The sequence below is a fragment of the Rhincodon typus genome, chromosome 1 (assembly GCF_021869965.1).
Source record: "Rhincodon typus isolate 14 chromosome 1, sRhiTyp1.1, whole genome shotgun sequence".
Lineage (NCBI taxonomy): Eukaryota > Metazoa > Chordata > Chondrichthyes > Orectolobiformes > Rhincodontidae > Rhincodon > Rhincodon typus.
In genome coordinates, this window is record NC_063332.1 from 39,268,089 (window position 1) to 39,289,602 (window position 21,514).

General features: G+C 42.1%; 1 protein-coding gene across 1 annotated transcript in view; it reads right to left on the reverse strand.

Moving 5' to 3' along the window:
• Positions 1-21,514, reverse strand: part of il11ra (interleukin 11 receptor, alpha) — a 48,875-nt gene that overhangs the window by 25,847 nt on the left and 1,514 nt on the right. The window contains exon 2 of the mRNA XM_048602449.1: positions 21,226-21,340. Coding sequence (XP_048458406.1) covers positions 21,226-21,340 — 115 coding nt within the window. The remainder of the gene's footprint in view (positions 1-21,225; positions 21,341-21,514) is intronic.

Consider the following 21,514-nt stretch of genomic DNA (forward strand, 5'->3'; position numbering starts at 1 on the left):
TTTGAGACTCAGCTCCACTTACCCGTCCACTCACCATATCCCTTAATTCCTTTACTGTTCAAAAATTTATCTAGCCTTGCCTTAAACACATTCAGTGAGGTAGCTTCAACCGCTTCACTGGGCAGGGAATTCCACAGATTCACAACCCTTTGGGTGAAGAAGTTCCTCCTGACCTCAGTCCTACATCTGCTTCCCTTTATTTTGAGGCTATGCACCCTAGTCCCAGTTTCACCTGCTAGTGGAAACAACCTCCCTGCCTCCACCTTATCTATTCCCTTCATAATCTTATATGTTTCTATAAGATCTCCCCTCATTCTTCTGAATTCCAATGAGTATAATCCCAGCCTAATCAGTCTCTCCTCATAATCCAACCCTCTTCAACTCTGCACCCCCTCCAGTGCTAGTATATCCCTTCTCAAGTAAGGTCCAAAACTGCACACAGTACTGCAGGTGTGGCCTCACCAGGACCCTATACAGCTGCAGCATAGTCTCCCTGTTTTTAAACTCTATCCCTCTAGCAATGACAGACAAAATTCTATTTGCCTTTTTAATTACCTGCTGCACCTGCAATCCTACTTTTAGCGATTCATGCACAAGGACACCCAAGTCCCTCTGCACAGCTGTGTGCTACAGTTTTTTACCATTTAAAACATAGTCCATTTTGCTGTTATTCCTACCAAAATGGATGACCTCACACTTATCAACATTGTATTCCATCTGCCAGACCTTTGCCCACTCACTTAGACTATCTATATCCCTCTGCAGACTTTGCTGTACCTATGGGGAGAATATGGGGAGAAAACGGGAACAGGATAGTAGAATGATCAACCATGATTACATTCAATGGCAGAAGGGCCAAATGGTGTACTCTATCTCTTATTTTCTGTTTTTCTGCTTTTGTTAACAACTGGAACTATACTACCTTCGAGTATCAGCTCATTTGCAGCATATTCATTCTCTATGTGTGTAACTAGGCAGTGTCCAAACTATAGCAAATTGTTTATTAACCAGTACCTGTGGGATCAGGAGTGAACCAGTTGATCAAAAGGTCAATATTGAATAGAGATGTAATGCAAGGGGAATAACCATCACTGTTATACTTTATTTACAGCATAAATCACAAAAACAATAACACAGCTTTGCCTTAAAAACAACTTAGCAGCCTTCTCAATCAAACCCTCAACTGACTACTCAGACATCATGGAGATTGTGATTGTACATTAAACTTGCAGAATGTGAGGTATATAGACTGTTCATCAAGTTTACCAGTTCGTAAGGTGCTGGTTAAAACAAAGTTTGCTGTACTTTCAATAGACACCAAACCTTGGAATGTGAAGACTCAAAAGTTACTACAAGATAAAGCAAAATTTCACACTTTGCCTCACAGAGTAATGTTTACATTGGATCTGATCTGCTCCCATTGTCAGTCAGATTCAGATTTTCTTTCTCTCCCTCCCAAAAAAAAGAGAATTTCACACTGATGCTATGGAGCTACTGAAGAGGAGGAAGGTGCAGGGAATTGGTGAGTGTCTGTGTCCATGCATGCATGTGGCAGGGGTGGAGTGGAGAAAGAGAGGAAGAAAGTATCTATGTGAATTCCATATGTGCTTTGGAGACAGCAGTATTTTCAAACAAGGTGAGCAGTGCACTTCTCACAGTAAATGTGTGTGTGCTTCCTGCCTGCCATATTGGAAGCTTGAGGTCATTTACCATCTGAAAAATGGGTGCCATATAAACAAGTTTTCAGGTCACAATGTTCACTGAGCTCGTCATTTCACCAGGCTTGTTACCTTTCCAAAGTTCAATTAATCTGACACAGAACCCATCTCTCAAAGGGCAACAATACTGGTCTGTCTAGCTCCGGCTGTTTCATTGTTTTCTTCAGGGTGTGTTCCAAGTGTTTGATCTACTGGAAATTTTCATTTTTGCTGACCTGCAGTTCTGAAGGTTAAAAATGGTACCTTGTTTAAAAAAAATCTGTTGCAACGACTGCCTTTCAGCACTCTTCCTGTTTCCAATGAATTCCCAAAACTAAACACCAAGATGTGGCATATTTTACTGGCCACATGAATGTTTAAAAATACCCAAGATGAATTACAGGAACAGAGGCAAGGTTAGGGGAGTTCAGTTGTGTGGAGTGATTTGAGAAACTGGAATTGTTCTTTGAGTGGAGAATCTTAAAAGGGAAGAAGGAAGGTTGAAGGGAGATTTAGCTGAGGTTTTCAAAATAACCAGGAAGTTTGATGATGGGGAGAGGAAGAAACTCATTTCTCTGACAGGAGAAATGGTAACTAGGGATCACAGATTTTAATTAGTTTACAAAGAAAAACAAAACTTTGGCTAGGGGGTGGTGGGGAGAAGGGAGAGAAATGTGCAGCAATGAGGAGAACTTTTTAATGCATTGAATCATTAACACCTGATGCAAATACCTGAATACGCACTTTCAATAGTAACCTTCAAAAAAGAAACTGAATTATGCATCATAGATGTAGGTCTATAAGCTGGCATTTAAAGGTTTGAAAAATAAGGGAATGACTTGTAAACCAAATGTAAAAGTGAAACTTAGGCACGCATTGTTGCTATTTTGAAATATCATCAGCATCCATGCAAAGAGTGGCATGTCTCAAACCTGATCAGTTTTCACAGCACAGTCTGTACCACCTGCTTGATCACTTGCACGTAGTTGTAATTACTGCAAGTAAAACATGCATTTGTGGGTGAAAACTGAAGCTGAGTACTAATGTGGGTGTACACTGGAAATATGTGAAAGCAGTATTTTGGGTGCTGGAAAATTGGAGTTATAATGTCATGATTTGTAGTAGTCAACAAAAGAAACATTTGCAGGGTCTTGGGTAAAGACAGGGTGAATAAGATTAACTCAACAGCTCTTTCAGGGAGCTAGCTTAGGTATAAATGGTCCAATTGGCTTCACTGTATAATTCTGGATTTTTTTTGTTTGCTCTTTCGATTGAAAATTGAAACATATTGCCACACGTTTCCTCGAACATTTCACACTTTTACTGGCAAGGTTTCCTGTTATTTCCTTAATTATTACAATATGGTATTATTTTTATTATTATTATTATTATTATTATTATTGATATCGCTTTTCCTTGCCATCTGCTTGCAGAACTTGTCATCTTTCAGATCGTGTGGCATGTTCTCCATAGTTTAAATCTGGGTTCATAGTTTAGCATTCCCAATAATAAAATCATAAAGCACCGAAGAAATAAAATACACAGATTCTTCAGTATATCCATGAAACTATAATCCCTAATCTCTGGAACCATTCAAATAAATCTTGTTTTAGTAAATCAGTTTATTCACTTTCTTATATTGATTCTGTTCTATGATCTACTTAAGGGAAGTGTTTTTGCCCCGCCCCAACATTATTCTTGACCACATGCTTTCCCAGTGGAACATCGTTACTTAGTATTCTGCATTAGGCCACACAACTCAACAGAATTTTCAAATTATACGTTCACAATTTCTGCTGAGTGTATATATAAGATAAACTATTGGTTTTATGTCTGGCATTAAAGTGTCAACATTTAAGTCACATTCCATATGAAATAGTATCCCATAAAAGTTAATTCATACTAACATATTTCAAGTTATCATCGGATAAACTACAGAGGAAATAAATAATTTCATTCCTTAAGTTTCCTTATGATTATTAGATTCTGATATATAATGCTTATGGTAATTAAAGTACTACTACTTAAATTAACTGCAAAGACCACTTTTAATTTGTTTAAATGTCATTTATCTGTAAGACAATATGAAACGAAGTTATTCTGCTAAACAGTAAATTAATGCCGTAAAGTGAAAATACAAAAATGTAATGTGCAGAGAAAAAGAAGTTTGCATTTTATTTTAAACTTTAATAATATAATCTAAATTACATAAAATGGCGTTGTGTTGCTGTAAAATATTAACTATTGACCATCGAATTCCATCATCCAATTTGATAGCTGGGATTTTTATGGACTGAAACAGATTTTAAAAAAAGGGACCAAAAGCAATGACAGGCGTCATTGGATCCATAAAGGTTCGCCAGGTTTCATGAAACTAATATGGATTAGAGAAAAGACTGTTCGAGCTGAAATTAACATTCCCCCCTCTCGCCCAAGCCCTCAAAAGCAATTAAACCAGTCAGCAGGCTCCTTCATGTGAGGTGTAACAAGGCCCTCATCTCTCATGTCATTTGAAACCATTCAGAATCTTTGCATTTTTGAGATGGAACCTCACCTACAACAAACAAGCCTGCAAAATAAAGCTTGAGTAAACAGGGAATATGCAACCAGCTGCCATTTCATAGGGATTCTTTGTTAGTGTGAGGTACATAAAATTAGGAATGCAGAATTGAACACAGACTGAGACAATTCTCTCTCCTTCTCATTCTCTGTCTGTCAACAAGGAACGTGCCCGGTTCCAATGCGAACAAAGAAGAGATTATCTGAGAGGTGTTAAATTCAAAATGGAGAACAACTTTTGTTACTATTGACTGTCCAAGAAGCCAAATAACTAGCCATTATCTCAGGTTAAAAACCAATACCTCTAAAACACCCAATGGACTCTAAGCAGATGGAATATATTTTGGCAAAGTGAAGTTATGTACTTTGTCAGAAATAATAGAGGAGGGTAAATATTATTTAAATGGAAAAAGACTGCAGAAAGCTACAAAAGAAAGGAGCGAGAAATCCACGTCCACGAATCACAGAAGCTAGCATCCATGTTCAAAGGGTAATGGGGAGGCAAGTGGAACGTTGGCCTTTATTTCAAAGAGGATTAAATAAAGAAGTAGGGAGGTTTTGTTAAAATTGTACAAGGCACAAGTCACACCACAGCTGGAATACTGTGAAAGTTTTTTGTCTCATCCAATAAAGATGTACTGAAATTAGAGGCGGCCCAGAGAAAGTTCACTAGGCTGATGGAGAGTTTGGAAGGGCTGTCTTATGAGGGAAGGTTCGGTAGAGTAGGCCTGTTCTCATTGGAATTTAGAAGAATTGCAGGGAAGTCCATAACCAGAGGTCATGGAGTCATACAGCATCAAAGCAGACCCTTCAGTTCAACTCATCCACACCAACCATGTTCCCAAACTAAACTAGTCCCACCTGCTTGCATTTAGCTCATATCCCTCCAAACCTTTCTATTCATGTACTTACACAAATGTCTTTTAAACGTTGTAACTGTACCTGCATCCACCACTGCCTCTGGCAGTTCATTCCACACACTGTAAAAAAAAGTTGCCCCTCATGCCCTTTTTAAATCTTTCTCCTCTCTTTAAAAGTATGCCTCTTAGCTTTGAACTCTCTCACCTTAGGGAAAAGACCTTTGCCACAGTATGAAGATGTAGTGTAACCATTTATGTCTGAAGAAATCTCCCCTCATTTCAGAGTGACAAGCCTCTGGAATTCACTTTCACAGAAAGCAAGGGAGGCCAAAACATTTTATGATTTCGAGGAGGATTTGGGTATAGCACTTAGGGTTAAAGGGTTAAAGGAAATGGAGGACAATCGGGCAGAGGGTACTGAGTTAGATCAACAGCTATGATCATCATGAATGGCACAGCAGGCTCGAAGGGCCGAATAGCTCATTTACTGCTGCTCCTATTTCATATGTTTCTATGAATTTTCCAAGCCTGGAGTAACAGCACCCACCTCTGCCCTTCCACGATTGTAAGCTTATCTCTCTGAATGCCCTGCACCCTGTCTGCTGTCCTCAACTGGACAGGGGGGGAGTCTCAAAGATGGCAGTTCGGATACTGCCTCCCATATGATCACATCCATGGGCACTTTGACAGCAAAGGCAGAATTGGGACCCAGATACTTTCTTTTTTGAAAGGGAGCAGAAGATTCTTCCAGCTGTGTTGCACATCTTAACTTTGCTTATGTTATGTAAATGCCTTGACTGTCTTGGCCCTTGTGTTCACCATCAAATTTTATTTAATCATTTCTGATATCCCTGTCAATTTTACCGATTAATGGCATCTCCTTGTTTTCCATCATACATCCCTTTCAATAATGGCTATCCCATTGGACATCATCAGCTCTTACATGCAGACAAACACTTGAAGTTTAACCCAATTAATTTATTTTTCAGCTGCTGTCCTTTTACAAATCATCGCTGCTGCCTATACCATTTGTTTCCATAAAAATAAATCCCTCCTGCCTCTCTGGTTATAGGTACAATTCCTTTTAATTTTTCCTAGTAGAAATTCTAAGTTTGTTTTCTATTTAAATCATCTAACTGGTTTCTTAGCCTTATCTGAGCTTTATTGCTCAATTCAGCAGTTCTCATCTTATGCTTAAGGAACATCTGGTACATCTCCACCTCCGTCCTCCCACATTCCTAATTAATGCTATTATTGCTCATATTACTGTTTTCCTTGTGCAGTTACCATGCATTTAGATTTCATCAAGGGTTTGATACTGTGCCAAAAATCAATTTGCAGGACAAGGTGATTTTGAAGGTCGTGGTTTGGGGCATGAAATAAAAATGCAGGAAACCAGGAGAAGCAACAAGCACTTATTTTTAAAAGCACTTTTCGGAATCGGTGAAGAATTTTATTCAAGTGCTTGTTCCCTATATTGACCCAAGTTGATAATTTCTTAGCCCTCTTGGGAGATTACGCGGCTGGCGGGTGATTTGTTGATGGGCAGCACATGATTATACATTGACAAGGTAGATGGAAGAGCTGATGTTTTTCTGTTCTTCATTTTTTATACATCCCAGTATTTCTCCCGTCAGTATATGTTCGTGACTCCCTTTCTGCTGAAGTGAATTCATTGATATTTGCTGTCACTGTAATATCTTGCCCAAGGAGTCAGAATGTATGTACATGACTTTTAACAGATCAGGCACATTTGACCATGTTTAGTGGTTCTCATTGTGAGGAAGAACAAAGTAAATCTAAACCTATCTTCAGCCATAAGGGATGAATGATTGCACTGGTTGGTTGAGGAAATACTTTTTTTTTTCAGAAACTAATGGTTGTTAGCTACGATTGGAAATGTATATTAAGATCATATTATACTAAAAAAAAATGCATTGGGCATCTGATAGAGACCTTAACAATATGGGATATGGCAATATCTGTAGCAGAATCACAAAAGTACAGCAAGGCCTCACTTGACATGAGAAGCAACTCACTGCTACTTTTATGCATCTGTCAAATTTCTCACTAGGCAGCAGTGAGTTAGCAATAAGGGGGAATTATTACTTGTTAAACGCCTTATTGATGGCAAACTCACCTCAATATTCAGCTTCCTATCTTTCTAAATGGGAGAGATGTCAATAATTCTCCACGAGAGTCAGAAAGGATACCTGATTACTTCAGCTGTCCACTAGCTGTGAAGAACCTCCATATTATTCAGCACCAAACAGCATCTCACAGCACAATCCATGGGTACCAGCCACATACATCCCTCATTCACAGATTCTGATATCTGGCACTTGTCAACCCCTCATGATCATCAATGGCACCTCTCCAATCTACTTGAAAGATGCTTCAGAAAGGCAGATCACAAACAGGATGTACCGGCAACTAGCAGTGTAAGGTTGCTGCAAGGAACTTTGTGAACTGGACGTGTGTGCGCAGATTGGACCACGCTGTGTTTTAGGGCAGCTAGCTTGCCCTCTTAGTGCCTACCTAGCTACTCACGTAACTTGTGATCCCATGCCATAACTGTTAACTATCAGCCAGAGTTAAAGCCTGTGCTCTTTTGCGCAGGCATACAGCAGACTACTTGTCAGTAGGGATTTAGATAGGTTCTTGATTAGTAAGGGGATCAAATGTTCTGAGGAGAATGGGGCTGAGAAGCATACCAGCCATGGCAGAGCTGACTTGATGGGTGCACTTAAGGAGCAGAGCTGAGCAGGAGCAATACGAGGGGCAGCCTGGAAAGGTAAGTTTCTAATTCTGACTGGGGGCGGGGGCGGGAAACTGAAAGGTGATATCACAGGAAGGCTATGATTTGAGATAACAAGGTGCAGGGCTGGATGAACACAGCAGGCCAAGCAGCATCATTGGAGGAGAAAGGCTGACGTTTTGGGCCTAGACCCTTCATCAGAAAAGGGGGAGGTGAAGGGGGTTCTGAAATAAATAGGGAGGGAGTGGGAGGCGGATAGAAGATGGATAGAGGAAAGGATAGGTGGAGAGGAAACAAACAGGTCGAAGAGGCGGGGATGGAGCCAGTAAAGGTGAGTGTAGGTGGGGAGTTAGGGAGGGGATAGGTCAGTCCAGGGAGGACAGACAGGTCAAGGGGGTGGGATGAGGTTAGTAGGTAAGAGATGGGGGTGCGGCTTGAGGTGTGAGGAGGGGATAGGTGGGAGGAAGAACAGGTTAGGGAGGCGGGGACGAGCTGGACTGGTTTTGGGATGCGGTAGGGGGAGGGGAGATTTTGAAGCTTGTGAAATCCACATTGATACCATTGGGCTGCAGGGTTCCCAAGCGGAATATGAGTTGCTGTTCCTGCAACCTTCGGGTGGCATTGTTGTGGCACTGCAGGAGGCCCAGGATGGACATGTCGTCTGAGGAATGGGAGGGGGATTTGAAATGGTTCGCGACTGGGAGGTGCAGTTGTTTAGTGCAAACCGAGCGTAGGTGTTCCGCAAAGCAGTCCCCAAGCCTCCGCTCAGTTTCCCCGACGTAGAGGAGGCCACAACGGGAACAGCGGATGCAGTATACCACATTAGCAGATGTGCAGGTGAACATCTGCTTGATGTGGAAAGTCTTCTTGGGGCCTGGGATGGGGGTGAGGGGGGAGGTGTAGGGGCAGATGTCGCACTTCCTGTGGTTGCAGGGAAAAGTGCCGGGTTTGGTGGGGCTGGAGGGGAGTGTGGAGCGGACAAGGGAGTCCCAGAGAGAGTGGTCCCTCCAGAAAGCAGATAAGAGTGGGGAGGGAAAAATGTCTTTGGTGGTGGGGTCGGATTGCAGATGGCAGAAGTGTCGGAGGATGATGCGTTGGATCCAGAGGTTGGTAGGGTGGTACGTGAGGACGAGGGGGATTCTGTTTTGGTTGTTATTGCGGGGAGGGGGTGTGAGGGATGAGTTGCGGGAAATGCGGGAGACACGGTCGAGGGCATTCTCGACCACTGAGGGGGGAAGTTGCGGTCCTTGAAAAACGAGGACATCTGGTAGGAGGAGGTGTCGGAGAGTTGGCGCCTGGCCTCGGCGATGTAGAGGTCAGTGCGCCATACTACAACTGCGCCTCCCTTGTCCGTGAGTTTTATGGTGAGGTTGGGGTTTGAGCGGAGGGCTGCAAGTTTCATGGGGAAGAGGTTGGTGTGGGTGAGGGGGTGGAGAGGTTGAGGCGATTGATGTCATGACGGTAGTTGGAGATGAAGAGGTCGAGGGAGGGTAGAAGGCCTTGGGGTGGTGTCCAGGAGGAGAGAGTGTGGGAGGCGGGAGAAGGGGTCAGTAGGGGGAGGGTTAAGCTCACGGTTAAAGAAGTAAGCGCGGAGGCGGTGGAATAACTGTTCCACGTCCAAGTGTGAGCTGTATTCGTTGAAGCTGTCAATGAGAAATTACATAAGCACGGGAGATCAAGATGTGAAATCACACAGGGTAGAACTAAGAAATTGCAAAAGGAAGTAGTACTTGGTAGGAGTAATCTATAGATCCCCAAATAGTAGTTCCACAGTGGGGCACAGTATAAACCAGGAAATATTCGAGGCTTGCAAGAAAGGTACAGCAATAATCATGGGTAATTTTAACATGCACATAGATTGGAAGAATCAAATTGGCAAGGGTAGCCTGGAAGCAAAGTTCATTGAATGTATTAGAGATTGTTTCTATGTTGTGGAACCAACCAGGGAGCAGGCTACTCTGATTTTGGTAATGAGGAGAGATTAGTTGATGTCATCATAGTTAAGCATCCTCTAGGGAGTAGTGACCATAGTATGATAGAATTCAAAATTCAGTTCAGTGAAGAGAAAGTGCAGTCCCACAGTAGTGTTCTGGAATTAAACAAAGGGAATTACATAGGCATGAGGACAAATTTGGCCTCGGTAGATTGGGCAATAAGGCGAAAAAGGTAAGACAGCAGATGAGCAGTGACAGTTGTTTAAGGAGCTTCTTAATTCCTTGCAACTAAACCCTTAGGAGGCAGTGATCATAAAATGATAGAATTTACTCTGCCATTTGAGAGAGAGAAGACAGAATCAGAGGTAACGGTAGTACAGCTGAATAAAGGTGACTGCAGAGGTATGAGGGAGGAGTTGGGCAGAACTGACTGGAAGAGGAGCCGAGCAGGAAAGACAGTGGAACAGCAATGGCAGGAGTTTCTGGGAGTAATTCAGGAGACGCAGCAAAAATTCATCCCTAGGAAAAAGAAGCATGGTACAGGGAGGATGAGACAACCATGGCTGACTAAGGAAGTCAGGGAAAGCGTAAAAGCAAAGGCAGTAGGAAACCAGAGAACTGGGAAGCTTACAAAGACCAACAGAGGGCAACAGAAAAAGAAATAAGGAGGCAGAAGATTAAATATGAGGGTAAGTTAGCCAGTAATATAAATGAAGACTGTAAGAGTTTCTTTAAGATATATAAAGGGCAAAAGAGAGGCAAAAGTGGACATTGGACCACTGGAAAATGACGATGGAGTGATAGTAGTGGGGAAGAAGGAAATGGCTGAGGAACTGAATAATTACTTCACGTCAGTCTTCACGGTAGAAGATACGAGTAATATCCCAAAAATTCAAGAGAGTCAGGGAGCAGAGCCGAGTATGGTGGCCATCACCAAGGAAAAGGTGCTAGTAAAACTGACTGGCCTAAAGGTGGATAAATCACCTGGACCAGATGGACTACACCTCAGAGTTCTAAAGGAGATAGCTGAAGAGATAGTGGAAGCGTTAGTGGTGATCTTTCAGGAATCGCTAGAGTCAGGGAGGGTCCCAGAGGATTGGAAAATCGCTAACATGACACCCCTGTTTAAAAAGGGAGTAAGGCAAAAGACAGAAAATTACAGGCCAATTAGCCTAACCTCGGTCGTGAGTAAGATTTTGGAGCCCAGTGTAAAGGATGAAATTTCTGAATATTTGTAAGTGTATAGTAAAATAGGGCAAAGTCAGCATGGTTTCATCAAGGGGAGGTCATGCCTGACAAATCTGCTAGAATTCTTTGAGGAAGTAACGAGCAGCGTAGACAAAGGAGACCCAATGGATGTTATCTACTTGGACTTCAAGAAGGCTTTTGATAAGGTGCCACACAGGAGGCTGCTGAGTAAGATAAGGGCCCATGGTGTTAGAGGCAAAGTGCTAGCAAGGGTAGAAGATTGGCTGTCTGGCAGAAAGCAGAGAGTGGGGTTAAAAGGGTCTTTCTCAGGATGGCAGCCGGTGACAAGTGGTGTTCCACAAGGCTCAGTGTTGGGACCACTACTTTTCACTTCATACATTAATGATCTAGATGAAGGAACTGTGGGCATTCTGGCTAAGTTTGCAGATGATACAAAGATAGGTGGAGGGACAGGTAGTATTGAGGAGATGGGGAGGCTGCAGAAGGATTTGGACAGGTTAGGAGAGTGGGCAAAGAAGCGGCAGATGGAGTACAACGTGGGAAAATGTGAGGTCATGCACTTTGGTAAGAAGAATAAAAGCATGGACTATTTTCTAAATGGAGAGAAAATTTAGAAGTCTGAAGTCCATACAGACTTGGGAGTTCTAATCCAGGATTCTCTCAAGGTAAACTTGCAGGTTGAGTCAGTAGGAAGGCAAATGCAATGTTGGCATTTATTTTGAGAGGACTTGAATACAAAAGCAGGGATGTACTCCTGAGGCTTTATAAGGCTCTGGTCAGGCCACATTTGGAGTATTGTGCGCAGTTTTGGGCCCCATATCTCAGGAAGGATGTACTGGCCCTGAAGCGGGTTCAGAGGAGTTTCACGAGAATGGTCCCAGGAATGGAAAGCTTAACATATGAGGAACGTTTGAGGTCTCTGGGACTATATTCATTGGAGTTTAGAAGGATGAGGGGCGAAATAATTGAAACTTACAGAATACTGAATGGCCTGGACAGAGTGGATGTTGGGAAGATGCTTCCATTGGCAGAAGAGACTAGGACCCGAGGGCACAGCCTTAGAGTGAAGTGAACGGAGATAAGGAGAAACTTCTTCAGGAAGAGAGTGGTGAATCTATGGAATTCACTGCCACAGAAGGCTGTGGAGGCCAGGTCATTGAGTACATTTAAGACTGAGATAGATAGGTTCTTGATTATCAAGGGTTATGGGGAGAAAGCAGGAGAATGGGGTGAGGAACTTATCAGCCATGATTGAATGGCAGAGCAGACTCGATGGGCCGAATGGCCTAATTTCTGCTCTGATGTCTTATGGTCTTATATTGCAAAGGCCAGTGGCTGGCTGAAAGATTGGGAAACTTTCAAACATAAACAAGGAGATACTAAAAACATTTAAAAAAAGAGCTAAGGTAAATTACAAAAGAAAACTAGCACAAAATATCAAGAAGGATAGTAAAAGCTTCTATACGTATATAAAAGGGAAGGCATTCGCTAAGGTGATTGTTGGTCCCTTAGAAGATGAAACCGGAGAGTTAATAGTAGGGAATACTGAAATGGCAGAGATGCTAAATCAATACTTTGCCTCAGTTTTCACAATGGAGGACAATAGTACTATTCCTATTAGGACGGGCAAGTCAGAAGCAATAGAAAGGGTAGAACTTAGAACAATCAACAATCAACATCGATAGGGAAAAGGTACTCAGCAAACTTACAATTAAGGGCAGCTAAGTCCCTGGGCCTGATGACCTACATCCTAGGGTATCGAAGGAAGTGACAGCAAAGATAGTTGATTCATTGGTAATAATATTCCAAAATTCTCTGGACACGGGAAAGGTTCCAGTGGATTGGAAAAATGCTAATGTAACACCCCTATTCAAAAAGTGAGGGAGGCAAAATGTGGGAAATTAAGATCAGTTGTTGGGAAAGTGTTAGAATCAATTATCAATGAAGCAATATCAGAATATTTGGAAAGTCAAAACGCTATCAGAGTCAGCATGGCTTTTTGAAGGGCAAATCTTCTTTGACTAATTTGCTGGAGTTCTTTGAAGATGTAACAAGGAAAGTGGATAATGGGGATCCTGTAGATGTAATATATCTGGACTTCTAGAAGGCGTTTGATAAGGTGCTGCACAAGAAGGTTAATTCACAAGGTTGGATGATATGGGATTAGGGGTAATTTTTTAGCTTGGATTGGTAACTGGCTGATGGGACAGAAAACAGTTGGGATAAATGGATTTTTCCTGAATGGCACATAGTAACAAGTGGGGTGCCACAGGGTTCAGTTCTTGGACCCAGCTATTTACAATCTACATTAACGACTTAGATACGGATAGAAGGCTCTATAGCCAAATTTGCAAATGACACAAAAATAGGTAGGATGGTAAATACAAACAAGGAAATAAGAACCTCACAAATGGATATAGATATGTTAGGAAAGTGGGGCAAAATGTGGCAGTTGGAATTTAACATGGATAAGTGTGACATCATGCATTTTGGTCAGAAAAATGGGAAGGTTACCTGTTATCTAAATGGGAAGACATCTTGGGGTATTCCAGTGCAGAGGGATCTGGGTGTCCTCGTTCATGAGGCACAGGAAACTCGCATGCAGGTCGGATAATAAAGAAAGCAAATGGAATATTGGCTTTTATAGCCAAAGGAATAGAATATAAAGGTAAGGAAGTATTGTTGCAACTATACAACACATTGGTGAGACCACACGTGGAGTAATGTGCAAAGTTTTGGTCCCTTTATTTGAGGAAGGATGTGGTGGCATTGGAACCAGTTCAGAGGAGGTTCACTAGATTGATCCCAGAGATGAGGGGTTTTTCGTATGAAGGGAGATTGAAGAGTTTGGGCCTGTACTCTCTGGAATTTAGAAGAATGAGGGATGATCAAATTGAGGTATTCAAGATGATTTCAGGTATAGATAAAATAGACAATGAGCAGATGCTCCCTCTTGTGGGGCATTCTAGGTCACAAGGTCATAGTCTTAGGATAAGGGGGAGCAAATCTAAAACAGAATTGAGGAGAAACTACTTCTCCTGAGCTGTGGAATTCGCTACCCCAAAGTACAGTGGATGCTGGGACAGTGAGTAAATTTAAGGAGGAGTTAGATTTTAATTGGTAATGGGTTGAAGGGTTGTGGGAGAAAGCAGGAAAATGGGGGTGAGGAGCATATCAACCATTATCGAATGGCGGAGCAGACTCGGGCCAAATGCCCTAATTCTGCCCTTATTTCTTGTGAACTTATAAAATGGCCTAACTCTGCACCTATATCTTATGGCCTTATTTGTCTAGGGATATGTCCAGGGAGTAGGCAGTCAGTCATGTAGAGCCGTCACAAGCAGTTAGGGGAATTGTGCATTGTTGGTAAGGAAGCTGCAAACACAGCAGTCAGGGGTTTGTTCAGTCATGTCTAGGGGCTGTCCGTCAATGTTGGTCACAGGTCTGGGAGAAATGCAGCCCTGTGGGTCCATGCAGTGATTGTTGAGGAAGTTTCAAGGGGGACACGTAAAGACAGCATAGAGGCAGGAGCAAGCAAGTGATGGGGGCAAACTCAAGGCATGTGAGGGTAGGTGGAACAGTATCAGAAGACATGGTACTCTATGGAAGGAGGAAGGTGTCATTGTCAGTGACCACCAGTATGGCCTATACAAAGGAAGAATAGATGAGCAAGGTAGGCATCATGAAGGTGTAACGTTGGGGTTCAGGGGAAGGGAGGACAGTTGGAGCAAAGTTCAATGTGGTGGATCTCCATGATGGTGGATATGGAGGTAAAAAGATACATGGAGACTCGGGGACCAACCTGGCAACTAGGCAGAGTTAATGCTGTGGGGGTCAATCACAACTTGTGTTCCCTACCATGTCTTGTCATTAGCTAGATGCCGAATGGATAGAGTGACTATCAGTTTGAGTGCAAAAACATAGGATCCTCCTCAGAAAGACTGTCTACTGGATACTAGGACATTGAAGGGGAAAATCCATTACTGACTCCCAACTATCGACATCCTGGGGGTTACTAATGACTGTAAAATGAACTGGCCACATAACATACTGCATCTACAAGGGCAGGTCAGAGGCAAGGCATCTATAACGAGTAACTCATCTCCTGACTTCCCAGAGTCTGTTCATCATTTATGTGGCACATGTGATGGAATACTTTCCACTTGCCTGAATAGTGGAACTCCAACAAAATTTTTGCACATTCTCCCCCCTGTCTGCATGGGTTTCCTCCGGGTGCTCTGGTTTCCTCTCACAGTCCAAAGATGTGCGTGTTAGGTGGATTGGCCATGCTAAATCGCCTGTAGTATCCAGGGGTGTGTAAGTTAGGTGAATTAGACATGGGAACGCAGGGTTACAGGGAAAGGGTAGGAGGATTGGTCTGGGTGGGATGCTCTTCGGAGGGGTGGTGTGGACTTATTGGGTTGAATGGCCTGTTTCCACACTACAGGGATTCTATGATTCTGTGGAGAAGCTTGACATCATGCAGGACAAAGCAGCCCGCTTGATTAGCACCACATCCACAAACATACATTCCCTCCACCGCCAATGGTCAGTAGTAATAGTGTAGACCATCTACAAGATGCACTGCAGAAATTCACCAAAGCTCCTTAGACAGCACCTTCAGAGCCATGATCACTACCATCTTGAAGGACAAGAGTTGCAGAAATACGGAAATATAACCTGCAAGCTCCCCTCCAAGTCACTCACCACCCTGAATTGGAAATATTTTGCTGTTCCTTCACTATATCTGGGTCAAAATCGTAGAACTCCCTCTGTAACTGCTTTGTTGGTCTACCTACACCAAGTGGCAACTCACTCAAGGGCAATTGGGGATGAATGATAAATGGTCACCCAGGCAGTAATACCCACATCCCATGAATGAAAATAATACATGAAACATGCGTTTGCAAACTGAAGCTATGTTTCATTTGCAATCATTTCCTCACCCATTTGTAATACATGCAGTGTACAGATACAATACCATCCACATGTCCACCAGGTGTAGCAAACTCTCAGGCTGAAGATGCTATTCCACTGATTGGACCAGCCTAGAGAAACCTGCATATCATGGGTGTTCAACAGCAAGTAGAGTGAGACAGTGGAATTACATGTGCAAGGGATTGAGAGTTATGCTGGCTTTATTGGTTGCTGTGCCATTATGTTGCTGGTGAGGACAATGCTGGATTGCCAACATTTATCCAGATGCACAGTGGCCTTTTGAAGGTGGTGCAAGCACAAGGAATGCTTGTTGAAATAATTGTACAGGGGCCAGTATCCCATCATCAAGTCACCCTTTACTTACATGTGCTCAATACATGTGCTCTGACCAGCCAACTCAGAGCCAGTCCCGAGAATGAGGAGACTCTCTCAATCTCCTATTTACCTCTGTCAGCCAGGGCTCTCTGATTGGCACAAGTTAACAACCCAAACAAGAATCTCAGTCAATGAGATCCACCTGTCCCTTATCGCAATCACTACACTGGTCTTTTGCAGATCTCGTCGAGTGAGGGTTTGAATTAAGAAGCAGAGACATCTTACTGCAGTCATACAGGGCCATTGAGAGAGTACACTTGGAGTATTATGTGCCATTTTGGTCTCCCTAAGAAAGGATATACTTGCTACAGAGGGAGTGCAGCAGAGATTCACCAAGATGATACCAGGGATGGCAAGGCTATCACACAAGAAGTGATTAGTTCAACTGGACCTCTACTCAAGTATAGAAGGATGAGGGGAGATCTGATTGAAATGTATAAAATTCTAACAGGGCTGGACAGACTACATACAGAGAGAATGTGTCCCCTGGTTCCGGAGTATAGAACCAAGGGAGACAGTCTCAGGATACAGGGTGAGCCATTTAGCACTGAGATGAGGAAAAATTTCTTCACTCAAAAAGGTACCAAACCCGTGGAATTCTCTGCCAAAGGAGGTTGTGGAGGCCAAGTCACTGAATATGTTCAAGAAGGAGACAAACACATTTTTAGATTTTAAAGGCATCAAGAGCTATGGGTGAAAGCAAGAACATGGCATTGAGACAGAGGATCAGCCTTGGTCATACTGAATGGCAGAGCAGGTTTGAAGGGCCGAATGGCTATTCCTGCTCCTAGTATCTACGAGTGTTAAGATGGGAATCAAATCGGATAAAAGGGGCACCGTTGAGGTGGAGTACATAGTAAATGAACATCTGGTGAGATACAGCGAGAAACCTCTCTGGGCCGTGTGGTGAGAATCCCTCCAAAAAAATTGGCATTTAGGCCAAAAAAATTAAACTTAGTCTGAAAATTTGCACACTCTTCTCTGTCTCATCTTTGAAAATGGCAACAGAATTTTAAATTTCTGAGCATAACAAACAATGGGTTAATAGGTTAGACAGAAAAAGTCTTTAATCTCTGCGACCTGGGTTCAAATTCATCTGAAGACAGCCTCATTCCTCGAAGGCTGGGGCACTGTAAGAGTAGTTGTGGAACAACTAGTCAGTTAATAATAGAAAAGCAATTATCCAATAATTCACGCTAACCAGAAATAATATTGTAATGTACTCCGTAATTGCTGAGGAAAAAAATCAAATTGTTTAACAATTAAAGCTAATTGACTCTCCATGAAGAAAACAATAGGTTAGACATTTGCCCTGGCAAGAGAACATCTGAGCAGCACATCCCCAGGAGAAAATGATTTTCACTTATCCAATAATAATAGCCCTCACCTTCATAAAACAAAACTTACAGAAAAAAAGTACATAAAGTAAAAATAGTATTCAACATTTCAAATGAGAAGATATACTAAATCCTGGAACATACTGGAAATGAGTCAGACTGAAACAATTCTAATAAAACATTCTGTAAGAACATTAATGGAACACTTTCCAACAACCCTAATTACTTATGTAATGACTCATGTTCCTGCATTCACTTCAGATATATATAAAAAAATAAACATTCTGGTTCATTTAGAATTTAGACCATTCTACAGAAGCATGGAAGTAAACAATAAACTTGACTAGGGATCCGCTAAGTCTTTCCAACTTTATTTACACGTCAACTGCATCCCTGAATTGAGTTGTACATGCCAAGGTCACTGCTGTATTGTAACAATCAGGCTATACAAAAATTCATCTCTGCATATACCAGCAGACCTGGTGGCAGCACATTGGAATTATTAGGCTAGTAATCCAGAGATCCACACTAATGTCTGAGGTTATGAGTTCAAATTACACCTTGACAGTGGGTGAAATTGGAGTTTAATTTAAGAAAAAAAGTAATAAAGCTATAAGGAAAACGGAGGAAAATCTGCCACCCTCACCCAATCCGTGTTACATCAGACTCTAGATTCACAGCAACATGTACAGTTCGTAAATATGCTGTAAAATGGGCTCACTAGCTACTTGATTGTATACAACTGCTACAAAATTCAATAACAGAAGGAAAATTGGACAGGACCAAGATACCAGAAATGATCATGGCAAGAATAGCCTTGTCAACACTGCAAAGTCCTCCTTACTAACATTTGGGGAAGCAATAGATAAATAGATGTTTAGATTTTAAGGCCATCAAATGATATTGGAGGGAAAGCAGGAATACAGCATTGAGATAGGAGAATCAGACATAACCTTACTGAATGATAGAGCAGGCTTAAAGAATTGAGTGGCCTACTCTAGCTTCCAGTTTCTGTGTTTCTAATAACTGGTGTCCCAAAGTGGATTGCCTGGTAAACCACTGCTATTAAGTATCATCTATATTTTTAATTGCTTTGGGTCTTACAAATGTAGATAAAACACACCACAAAATCTTACTAATGGTATGCCAAGCAGACATAATAGACAAAGTGACCACAAAACCAATGGATCAGATGTAGATATTGTAGTCCTACCATATCCAGGCATCTGGGGTGGTGGATATCACTGGAGGAGGAGACTCTCAAATATCCCTAATGTTATAATGGGAGCCAATCTTTAACCAGAAGTGCTGAAGGAATGATCCACCTTGGACTCCTCTTGAGATACCCAGTCTCTTAGCTGCCAACTTAATTCACTACACAAAATCAAAAAATGACTTAAAACACTGGACTCTGCAAAAGCTATGGGCTGACAACATTCCAACAATAATAATAAGGACTTGCACTCCAAAACTAGCAACACACCTCTAGCCCCTTTCAATAGAACAATAACACCAGCATCTACCCAACAATGTAAAAAATTGCCCAGGTATGTCCTGCCCACAAAAAGAAAAGTACAAAACCAACCGGGCCAAATATTGCCTCATCAAGGCATTATGTGGGGCAGCACAGGGCTCAGTAGCTAGCACTGCTGCCTCACAGCGCCAGGGACCCAGGTTCGATTCCAGCCTTGGGCAACTGTGTGTGGAGTTTGCACATTCTCCCTGTGTCTGTGTGTATTTCCTCTGGGTGCTTCAGTTTCCCGCCACAGTCCAAAGATGTTAAGTGGATTGGCTATGCTAAATTGCCCATAGTGTCTGGGATGGGAAATGCATTGATAGGGTATGGGTAGGTCAGGGTGGGATGCTCTTTGGAGGGTTGGTGTGGACTCGATGGGCTGAATGGCCTGCTTTCACACTGTAGGGATTCTGATACTCTCAATCATCAGCAAAGTAATGGAAGCTGTTATTGACAGAACTGTCAAGCGAACCTTCCTCAACAATAATCTGTTCACTGATATTTAGTTTGGGTTTGCTAGACCCACTCAGTCCCTAATCTCATTACAAACTTGGAACAAAGATGGTCAAAAGATCTGGATTCCAGAGGGAACATGAGTGATTACCCTTAATATCAAGGGTGCATTTTACTGAATGAGACATCAAGGAGCCTCAGCAGAACTAGAGTTAAATGGGAATCAAGGGATAACTCTGTTGATTGGAGTCATACCTAGAACAAATGATGATGATTGTGGGTTGTTGGAGGTGAAACATCTCAGTCCAAGGATATCACCATCGGAGTTTCTCAGGGTAGTGTCAGAGGGCAAACAATTTTAATTAGCTGTTTTAATGACCCACCCTCCATCATAAGGTCAAAAATGGGTATTTTGCTCATGATTAGACAATGTTCAGCACCATTCATAACTCCCCAGATACTGAAATAGTTCATGTCCAAATACAGCAAGAACTGAACAATATCCAGTTGGGTTTAGGCTGAAATGTGTCAAGTAATATTTGTGCCTCACAAAGACCAGACAACAACCATCTCCAACAAGACAGAATCTAATCATTCAATGGCCTAGCCACCACTGAATCCCCAGTAACACTACTGATCAGAACAGCAAGTCATAAAAATAGTGGTTCCAACGGTAGGTCAGAAGCTAGGAATTCTGTGGTGAGTAACTCATCTCCTAACTCAAAGGCCTGCATCAACTTCCATGCACAAATCAGGAATATGCTGGAACACTCTCCACTTGCCTACAACACTCAAGAAGCTCAACATCATCCAGAGACAAAGCAGCATGCTTGACTAACATTCACTTCCTTCACCACTGCTGTGCACATTCTACAAGGGATGTAACATCTCACCAAGGTATCATCAACAGTATCTTCTAAACGTACAAGTTCTACAACCTAAAGTGACTGGAGCAGTATACACAGAGGTGCACCACCACTGCAGCTCCCCTCCATGACACTCACCACCACTTGGAACTATATGATCATTCCTTCACTGCCACCAAGTTAAATTCTCTCTTCTAGCATTGTGGGTTCACCTACACAAATGAACTACAGTAACTCAAACATAAGCTCACTACCATCTTCAAGGGAAATAGCGATGGGCAGTAAATGTTGACATAACTGGACGTCTATTTTTAGTTCATTCATGGGATAAGTGGCTCTTTAGTAGTATGACGAGATGCACACCAGTATTATAGGAATAAGCCCCACAAATATGAGGAAAAACATAAACTGGCAGTACTTCAGATGTCAGCCACAATACAACACTAGTGTCAATGATACAAATCTTTCCCATAATCTCCATGATGGAGTGCATTTCAAACACACCTATTGAAAAATTATTTGTACTCTGGAAATTGACATGAAGTGCAGATTTCTTTGAGTTTTTTTTTGTTTTCTACTTCAGTCTTCTTCTCTTTGAACTGCTGATGATTTCCATGTGACTGTGTAGTGATCCAGAAATATTACCCAGCCATGATTTAAATGTGCTCTTATAAATAAGACATTTCATAATTAAACACACACAAATGATTGGCGACTTCCTACCTATAAGTTGCAATGTAATGGATAGGAAAGGACCCCTCTTGATTATTCTCCCACATGCAAGAAATTCTATAAAAATTTGAAGCCGTGCAGTGCACCAGTGGCTTACTTGGAGGATCTGTTGATAAAACAATAAAAAAAGTTCAAACTATTGACAATACTCTGAGAAAGTACTTATATGAAACACATTTTCTAAGAATTCATTATGTACTGGTTTTAAAATGAAAAAGTAGTATTAGCCTGCCAAAATGACAGAAAACAAAACATCTGCTGAATATGAGCAAACTCCCAC